Here is a 10,073-nt window from a genome sequence, read left to right as displayed (position 1 = left end):
AGATGAACAGAACACTGGCAAATTTGCAGTGGCAGTCGGGGCAAGATGCTTGCCCCTTGATGTCATGCAATATATGCTTGTCATAAAAGTCCCAGATGAAGATGTCTATATTAAGTGAGGTTCTTATTCTCTCTATAATCATTCGTTATATGTATCTGTTTGTATATGCATATATATATATATGAATATGTATCATATTACTGATATTACAAGACAAATGCCATTCATTCATTTTACTTCAGACCTAAACCTAATTTCTACAGCTTCTGTTCCTTTAAGACGCTGGCGGAAAAAGGAAGACGGCTTTGTCGTTCCCATGATTCAACGCAAAACGGGCTTTGATAGGGGACAACACAACACTGAACTGTCAAAGTCTAACAATAATCAACACAGCGTGAACATTTTTCGAAAATCTCCAGCGCTTTTTACAGTGTTCACACTAATTCAAGTCAAGATATTTTACATGTTTTTCTGACGCTTGAAAATGCTGTGATACTATGAATCTAAAGAGGAGGTAAGGAAAACAATGCGACCCATGTGAATCGTGGATCGGTTCAAGTTTTTGTAAGCTAGCTAGCAAGCTATGTTTATTTGCCAAAATTGAAATGAAAATGTCAACAATGTAAGTTACTCTCTATGGCTATCCAGTCAATCCATGGGAAGAACAGAAGCTCCTTATTAAATGCGTGAAATAAGACAAAGGCGTGGGTTGTTAAACGCGCCTAAATTGTGTGTTGACGTACCCATCATACGACTTTAAGGCTAGCTACACTTACCTTGCAAGTGTTGTGTCATTTTGTCTTTAGAAAACTGTCTGGCTATTGAACACTGGTCGTTATAATGCACTTACGTGCGGAGGCACTGATAGTACATCTACGTTCATTACTTTGTAATACAATAATAATGGAACCTGAGAAGTAATGAGGTTGCTTCAATAGTTTTGTTTGCCTTAGGCTTATTCTCAATGATGATTGTGTCTGCCGGTATGTAAACTGAGAATCTTATAGCAATTTCCAGAGTTAACATAACAACAATACCAATGATTGCTTGTTAATTGGCCAGTCAGTCCTGCTTTACAAAATGTTTATTAACCAGTTCTTAAAATAGGTAGACAGGCTCTGGGACCCGGGTACACACAAGCTTTTAAACATCGGAATTGGACATTTTGTACTATATCATCAACCAGTTAGAATTTGGAAGGAATTTAACATTTACAAACAAATGCAAAGCTTTTAAGCCCTTGTATTACGTAATCAGCATGTGGTACAGCTTGCACAGGCCATGCATAAACATTCTGTAGATCTCGTTTTTGCATGACGTGTTTATGCTCAGGGATTGTTGAACCGTGTGGGAACATTCGAAGCAGTAGAGAGTTCAATGGTCTATGTTGAGGCGGACACACTGACTGCAGCTGTAATCTTGATTTCTGAGGGTGTGAAGAAATATTCACTCAGAGACAAAAGAGCTTAGGGTTGGTATAAGAACTTAAATCAAACAAGAAGTAGGCTACAATGTACTTTGTAATGTTATTAGAGTAAGTATTCTTTTTGGTTACACTAGTATTTCACTAAATATCCTCATAACGGCATAGCCCTGCACACAGATAATCTGCTTAGAGCTGTTCTAGAAAACATCACAATATTTACTGGCAAAAAAACAACTGATCATGGCTCTGTCGCACTCTAAAATGGTGGGCTCCATCCTTGTAGATCAAGAGTGCATTAACCTAAGTTTCAATTTTCAATAACCATCAGAGCTAAGTAACAGAGAGAGAAACCATCAAAATGATAGTCTCTGTCTTCTGGCTGGTCATTTCACAACAGTTCTTTCCCTAAACACACTCAAGGGGACAGTTCAATATGCTCTCTGTTGCCTCTCTCTTCCCAGATTGTCTGTGCCTAAGGGCCAGCCAGGAGCATGCCACTGATCCTCTTCGCCTTCGTGGTGCGGGTCAGAGATGGGCTCCCTCTCTCGGCCTCCACGGACTTCCAGCACAATAGGGAGCTGCAAGAGAGGAAGCAGCAGCTGAAGGTCATCTCGAAGTCACTGGCACTCTTCCCAGAGCGAGGGACGGTCAAGGGTCGCGACCTCAACATCTAGTGAGTTAATCTCTGCTGCAGACATGTGTGAAAGTTCAAAGTTCTAAATGTAATATTATGCCGTTTTTTGCACTGAGATGGTGGTTGTGGTGCAGATAAAAAAAGTAAGGTACAAGGAATGGTCAGTATGTTAATGGCAGAGTGAATAACATTTGTAAAATAAAGGCCATGTGGAAAATAAGTGCCCTATTTTAATTACGCAGGTGGATTGCATTTTGCAGTGTTATTGCAGCATCAGGCTGGAAACACATACATTGATATATTTGCTTTTAAAAATGTAAATATTTGTGTCACTGGACCTACCACCTAGCAAAGTTCTTTGTGTATTCATGAACCAGTCACGAACCAGACACTTTATTGAGCACAAATTAATCATTTTTCATTGTTTAGCTTCTGTTCTCTGACCTACCAATGCTAATGGATTGTGAACTGCTCTACAAGGCTCATGGAGTGATGTCTGCCAAAGTTGGCAGCAGTAGGATTGTCTGTGGGTGGTCACATGGTCCATTGACTAGAGTAATAGACCGACGACTACTGATGAGTTTTAGGGTCAAATGGGCAGTGATGCTCTTGGCTGAAGTTCTGCTGGGCTATTTTCCACTGCCCTTTATGAAAAAGGAGATTCCCTATGGCACAGGAGGAGTGGAATCACTTGATGTACACAATTTAGTTATGACACATCTACATAAACATGATTAACACACATTAGAGATGTGTCAGGGTTGTTTTCATTTTCAATTTAAAATCCACTAAAAGCTCAGTCAGTGGCATCTGATTGAAAAGCAAAAGATTTGGATTAAATCATCCAGTTACATCACTTGGCATCACTTGGCGCCACTAATGATAACACTCAAACAGAAGCTCTGTCTCTCGAGCAAAGTCATGTTTGTCCCCGAGAGGTCTCTTGTTTACTAAACGCCGTCTCCATGTGACTGCAGCTTCCTGTCCACCGAAGGCGTGTCCTACATGGCCGTGTGCTCCTGTCGGCTCCCCGCCGCTCCGGCCTACTGCTTCCTCGAGGACGTCCGCTGGGAGTTCTCTGCCCGCTTTGACAGCTCGGCGGTCGCCCTGGCAAGCAGGCCCTATCCGTTCCTGGACTTCGGTGAGTGAGGTGGAGAATGGAGGCTTTGGTCATTTCTGCTGGAAATCTTTACATTGAATGCCATAGGAGAAATGCCACATGTGTTCCACCATATGGTGTGTGTTGGATGCATCTGTCTATATCTATCTATTGGTTTTGTTATTCATCTGTGTACGTAGACACAAGGTGAAAGGATTTACTCTGCATTTCATGAGACAGATTGGTCTATGGGCTTTTCTCTGTGATCACTTTTTTAAGGATGTGGAATTCTTCCTGATGTTGCATGGAAGCTTGTATTTTTCACACTTTTTCTGATATATGTGTGTGTGTGTGTGTGCTTGCGTGCGTGTTTGTGTTTTTCTCCTTTTGTGTGGACAGACAGCATCATTCAAAAGCTGAAGCAGCATTATAACCAGAGTGGCGGGCCCTCTTTAGGGGTGACGCTGGCTGAGGTGCAGGACGAGCTGAGGGCCAGCCCTCCTGAAGTCGTCAACTTGGAGGGTGTACAGCTCAGCAATGGAGCAGCCAATGGGCATGCAGAAGCGCCTGGAACCGGTGAGTTGGAACCTTCTGTTTTTAATGGAGACATTTTTTGGGCAATTCCTTTTCATTTTATCCATTTTGTATATGTATTTGATTTCAACACTGATGTATTGCTGTGCATCTGAAAAAATATGAATAGGTACCGAATAGTGCAAACATTCATCCGCTGAGGTGAATACATCTTAAAATTCAAAGATTTATTTTGATAGATGGCCTGCATCGCAATTTTATCAGTGTTATGTATGTATGATTTATGTAACACTAAATCACATTGCTTAGGTATCAGGAAGAAAGAAATTCGAAAGAAATTATCAACATTAAAGACTTTGCCATTGTTTTGTTTTCACTAAAACCAAATAAAAAATATTTCTGAACAAAATAAGGTTTTGATATATACTTAAGACACACTTACTCACAATAAGCTGACTACTAGAGACTGTTGAAAAGTAGACATTGTGTTGTGTGATTGTGAAGGGCCCAACCAGCGACTGGAGCCGGTGTCAGCCCCGGGGATCCTCTCACTAGTACTCAACATCATGTGTGCCGCCCTGAATCTCATCAGAGGGGTCCACCTTATCGAGTACACCTTCCAGGTAATGCGTCAGACGCCGAAGCATGGACATTTTTCTGTCATTTTTCTTTTGCTAGTAATATGCAAGTGTAATGTGCTAGTGTCATTTTGGTTGTATTAGTATGTATTTGATGTTCCATTAGCTTTTTTTTTTTTCTTCTGTCGACAGGACGACTATGATGGCATATGGAATGTAGTTGCCTTTCTTTTGGCATTTCTTTGCTGTGTTTGTCAGGTAATTTCAACATACTCTAATCTTTAATTCTCTGCTATCTTAAAATGTCAGTCTTTTCACCCAGCAGTTATGGGAGAGATTAGATAGATAGATAGATAGATGGATACTGTATTTATCCTGAGGGAAATTTAAAAGTTGCAATAGGAAGCCGTTGTGAAAATGTAGTCACATCCCGAGTCATGTTTGATTTTTCTTCTTCAAAAATCTCTTTCAGTGTCAGCTTTACTTGTTCCACTCCTCTCTGAAGAGGCTCAAGGCCTTCACCCTCCTAACCCTCATCATCGTATGCAACGGCTTCCTGTTTGGGCTGAGGAACGTTTGGCAGCTGTCCTTCCACATGTCTGTGGCCTGCCTCTCCACAGCCCTCACCCTCACCAGGAAACTGCAGGACAGGACAAGTGACTGTGGTGTCTGAGAGCCAGAATGGCAGCCAGCCAACCCAGAGTGAAGGTGGGGAGATGCAATATCAGACGTTGGTATGATTGCAATATGAAGGAATGGAGTTTTTTTTTGCTTTTTGGTTGGTAAGATTTGATTTTGGTTTCAGGAGTTGTGTGTTGACAGTACACTGTTCATCAGCGGTGTGGTCATCAACAGGAGTGTGTGTGTGTGTTGTGACATTTGACCTGAGATGAACGCCACTTGCCAAAAAGTCATGCGAAAAGTCATGAAAGTTGACATTACCAGCACCAGGCCTGTGTGACCATTATTGCTGCACTTATCAATATTTTCCAAGACTGAGTATAGCCCTGTGGATATTTTGAACAACATTACAAAGGGCTAGGAGATAAGGGATTTTAATGTCAAATGAATCTTGACAAGTCTGGGCATAGGTCAGTGGTGCCGTTGATTGAAGGTTGAACAGCCTTACGTCCATACAGTTTCAGTTACACTGGAACACCAGTAACTCCACCTGGCAAAGAGCCAGTCAGGGTTATGGCCTGAAGCGGCATAGATTGGTAGTACAAGATTTGCACTAGGATTGTTTTTCTCTGTTAATTTATTCCATTTCAGCTCATCCAATGCATTTGTGTTGTTTACGTCTTAATTTGTGTTATATTGATGTGTAAGGAACTACATACTTATAAAAAATGTCATTAGTTATTTTGTAATTTTCATTATCTTTCATGTATGACTGCTTTTAGATGAATTTGCAAGACATTACTTTAATCATCTAACTAAGTATGCCTGAGCTGATGTGTTTGTGGATGACATAAGCTTGACTAGTTTAGAATAGCTTTTTGCACTTAGTCGTTGTTTACAAAATAGATATCGATCTCTGATAGAGAGCTTTGTCATTTGTTATTGTGGTTCAAGTTTGAAAGTAGAGTTTTTATTTGATAGCCTTGGCCTATACGTCCCCTAATTTGTAGTGTTCTGGCGATGTCAGGTACAGTGCCATGAGTAAGACTTGTGTGACTACCCACAATGCAGTGCTCTGAGAGAAGGCCAGAAAAGCTAGGTAAAAACTCCATGTGGTAAATGCTACTGTATGTGTTTGACCCTGTGTTGTGACATAGGTATTAAGTGGAAACAAGGTTAATAGTGTACAATGTCTGTGCAGTTAATAATTAGTATGGCTTGGCATTACCGATATTGAGCAGTGAGCTGTTTTTATATCATTCCTTTGCCACAAAAATAGATTTTGCTTGCTGAAGATCAGTGCAGATCAGAGCATTAATATAATTTCGCTGTTGAAGGACAAGTATGAACACTTACTCAAAATAAGATGAAAGCTTAATCAGGTATAACTCACATTAGGGGATGCTTGAATGTACCTTCTGAGAGTGTTGGCATTTCAATTTATCTGTACAAGACGATAGGCACTCTTATATTTGCCAGAGAGAGAGAGACCGAGAGAGACAGAGAGAGACAGAGCGAGAGAGAGAGAGAGAGAGAGAGAGATAGAGAGTGAGTGATAGTGAGTTGGAGAGTAACTTTTAAATTACAATAGTAGCAAGATTAAAATGACCACACAAACTTTTCTACTATACACAAATGGAATTGATAGAATGAATGAAGTTCATTAAGGAGAAAAAAAATGCTGCACTGAAAGGTGCTTTTGGACACATTTTAGCCTAACCACAATAACAGATAGATATCCGAAGATATCACGTTTTCTATCAAGTCCATAACTTGTTTGACAGTTTTAAGAAAAAAACTTTATCATTATTTGCAAGATTCATTGCTTCAACGGCGTGTTTATTTGGTATTGAATATTTTCTTCTGTAAATTACATTAAGTCTGTGGTGCATAAGACAGCTGTAGAGAAATTTGTTTGGGCATTTTAACATATTATTACCATCGCTGAGGGAAAGTATGAAAACCACTTTGATATGTATTGTATCAACTGATGCACATATTTGCTTACTCTTCAAAGGCTTGGCTAATTAAGTACTCCTGTTTGTCCTTACACTGTCATCATGCAGTGGCTTATCACATTATTGATAAATCAATATAGCCAGAGGCTGTTACTGCTAAGATAATAATCTGCACCGTCATTTCAGAACTGTTCCTCATGGTATTCTCGCTCTGGACGTGGCCGTATAACAGAATATACTAGTAATGCTCAGCCATTTAGCTCGCAGTATAGACAACAACCGTTTCACATGAGAGACTAGTGTGCAAATATGTGACTGTAGGCTTTTGATGAAGGGTGCTCTGTAGTGTGAGGCTGTGCAGTTTGTTAACCTGTCATTCATATTTTAGCAAAAGACCTCATGTTCTAGCCTTGTGCGTTCATGTTGCTTTTCTAATCAATGAAGGACTGCTTAAAATGTTTTTGAAGGAGACCATGGGTCCTTTTTTGTAAAATGCAAATCCTGTGCCCATTTTCTGCATTGCATTAGAAGTAAGGGCCGTTTTTCATCCTAAGTGACACTGTTAATTATCACTCTGTCTTAGACTCTTAATTGATTTGATCTGAAATATGACTTGGGTGTGGTGGTGCAGTGGTTAGCCCCACCGCTTCACTGGTTCAATTCCATATCACTGCAAGTTGACTGTACGTCGCTTTGTCGCATTCTCAGTAAGTCTTATAATGCTAAATTATAATTGTTCTAATAAGCTCTATTCTTGCACTGGTCTTTTAAACCATGATGAGGACATCCAATGACATATATTAGTGATGCCAAAAATAGCAGACAACCTAGCCAGTTTTGATGTGTCATCACACGTGGAACCACATTAAGCAGCATTACATTGCGTGACAGTGCAGTTTCTCAGGCGGCTTATAGGGAATTCCGTTCTCAACTCTGTGAGTGAAAACATAACTTGTATACTGGGGACAATCCATACAGGTTTTTTTATTTTGTCTTTTAAAGCAACTTTTATAAGGATGGAAAATTGTTTAGTTTTACGTTGGACTTATTGTTTACTTTTGATTTGAATGTTAGGATCTTAAAGTGGGACATATTGACAAAATGAATGATTGAAAATGAACAGGATTTTTGAAAACAAAAAATCAGACAGTGAAGACTAAAATTGACAATTTTGTAACGGGTTGTAAAGAAAAAGTCAGTAAAACAATGCAGAAATGTGACAGATATGTGTAGATATACTGAAATGATATCTTTGAATGCAAGAGTACTTTAATGCCCCACCCTGCACTTCTCTTTGACTGATGAATCACCCAATTGCATCTTAAAGCATCTCCCTCTCTGTGACAGAATGGTGTGCTGTGGGTTTTTCTGCTTGAGTTCGGGGTTACACGTGTTTCACTGTGCAGTCACTGAACCAGAATGAAGTTGGGGGAGGTCAGAGTTGGCTTTAAACTGGTTTAAGAAACAGGCTCATCCTTTTTTTACAAGGGATGAACTGTCTGAGAGGCCAAGAGACTGCGTGCCTTTTGACCCTGGAGGAAATTAGATATCAAAATACTCCAACTTTTCCTAAATGTGGTGTCTTGTGTTTTGTTTGGGGGATCAGACTTTTACTCTGCCTGTTCAAAAGACCTGCCATAACATGGGCTGCTATCCACTGGAGCGTAGAATAATTCCTGTGTTGTTGAAACTGACATTAAATACAGTGCTTTTTGTACATTTGTGTTTCTGTGTTTTCTTTATGATGCTGATGCTAAAGATGAATATGAGAGGATGCATTTATATGCATTTTAATTGTATATTTTGTATTTTGTATATATTATGAACTGATATCCATTTAACTAATGTATATAAAGTTTGGCCCATATCCATGTGAGATACCTGATGGTGTGACGACTCTGTAGTATTTTCAATGAGACACTAGGGGGCTCTAAAACACCACTGAGCTGCATGGCATCAGCTGTAACAAGCCCATATAATTAGTCAGAGGATGGCCATAATATCCCAGTAGTTGTAATGACTTTAATTGAGTGACATAGCAGTCTGACCTGTTATTCTGAGAGGGTTTACTTCTTGTCTCCTCAATTAATACAGGGACTCATCAGTGTCACTGAGATCATGTGGTCATTAAATATTACTCTGACACAATACTTCTCACCAGGACAAATGGAAAAAGAAGCACAAGGATTGAAGCCAGATATGTTAAAATGGCTGCTGCTAAAATTAGGGAAATTAACTTTTAACCAAAGCAAAGCTTATTACTGAAACAACAACTCTTCCTCATCTAAAGGATTAGTAGACTACACCCTTATTTGACTACAATGGGAACAGTTAAATACATAATTAAAAAAAAATATATATATATATATATAAAAAATCCCAGCAGCTGAAATTGATGTGTTTTGAGTTTGAATAGAAGCACAGTGTTACCGTTGGATACACTTCTTGTCCAACCTTGTTGCAGCTGCGTTTGACCATGAGGTTTTGAAATTTTGAACAAAGGCCTCTTGCAGTCTTCAACATCCTGAATACCCTGAGAAGCTTATGATGTAAACAGTCACACAAAGCGACACGCAGGTTAAGAGAAGTGGCAGGAGAAAGTCTTTGCTTGGAAAGCGGTCTTGTGAGGCTTTGCACCAACACTGTGTGGATTTACAGTCCAATGCCAGCCTTAACACCACAAGTGGTCACTGACGTCAACATCAAAGCCATTTACATTAAAATCTGTATGACAGGATATAAAATACTTTCAAAAAGGCCTCCTGCAAGCTGGATATGATTGACTATGCGAGATGGAGCTTGACAAAATAACCTCAGTAGATAAGGAAATAAACATCACTGGGATTGCTTGAAATTGATTTTGACCAAAACATCCTGAATGACTTAAGCTTTAGCTATTGGCGTAAAGACTCCTGCCTTTCACAGCACGATTTCAATGATAAGGACAAATATACTGCTCTGAAAGAGGACTCATCCACCATTTTTCACCACTGTCGCCTGATTGGGCAGATGAGATTGAACTTGACACGAGGACGCCCCGTTTCATGATGCTATCCCCCATGAGTCACCAGAGCTGTGATGACGACCTTTGACCCTCCCCACTCCCATTCCATCACAGAGTGACCTCTGTTTTCTAGTCCCCCTCGCAGCTGCGGAGGGCACTCTTAATGAGGGGGTAGGGCGTGATACAGCAGCAAACTCTGAGATGCCCTCGACAGAAAAG

The 10,073-nt window shown here is 40.0% G+C and overlaps 1 protein-coding gene across 1 annotated transcript; it reads left to right on the top strand.

Moving 5' to 3' along the window:
• The first annotated feature begins 271 nt into the window (after positions 1-271).
• sec22c (SEC22 homolog C, vesicle trafficking protein) lies at positions 272-8,567 on the top strand. The gene is made up of 7 exons (XM_031583991.2): positions 272-514; positions 1,888-2,099; positions 3,038-3,201; positions 3,559-3,735; positions 4,198-4,316; positions 4,464-4,529; positions 4,744-8,567. The coding sequence occupies exons 2-7, from the start codon at positions 1,918-1,920 to the stop codon at positions 4,942-4,944; spliced, it is 909 nt and encodes a 302-aa protein (XP_031439851.1). The 5' UTR covers positions 272-514; positions 1,888-1,917; the 3' UTR covers positions 4,945-8,567.
• Positions 8,568-10,073: the final 1,506 nt, after the last annotated feature.

The sequence above is a fragment of the Clupea harengus genome, chromosome 17 (genome assembly GCF_900700415.2).
Source record: "Clupea harengus chromosome 17, Ch_v2.0.2, whole genome shotgun sequence".
In the NCBI taxonomy this organism is placed as follows: Eukaryota; Metazoa; Chordata; class Actinopteri; order Clupeiformes; family Clupeidae; genus Clupea; species Clupea harengus.
Note: the sequence above shows the minus strand (reverse complement) of the source record. Positions and strands in the feature narration are given on the sequence as shown.

What these genes read in the sequence shown, in the direction of transcription:
- sec22c (XM_031583991.2), top strand. Translation starts at nt 1,918, where the DNA reads ATGCCACTGATCCTCTTCGCCTTCGTGGTGCGGGTCAGAGATGGGCTC. An exon ending in CTATCCGTTCCTGGACTTCG is followed by an intron (nt 3,202 to 3,558) that starts GTGAGTGAGGTG and finishes TTGTGTGGACAG; the next exon opens with ACAGCATCATTCAAAAGCTG. An exon ending in TTCTTTGCTGTGTTTGTCAG is followed by an intron (nt 4,530 to 4,743) that starts GTAATTTCAACA and finishes AATCTCTTTCAG; the next exon opens with TGTCAGCTTTACTTGTTCCA.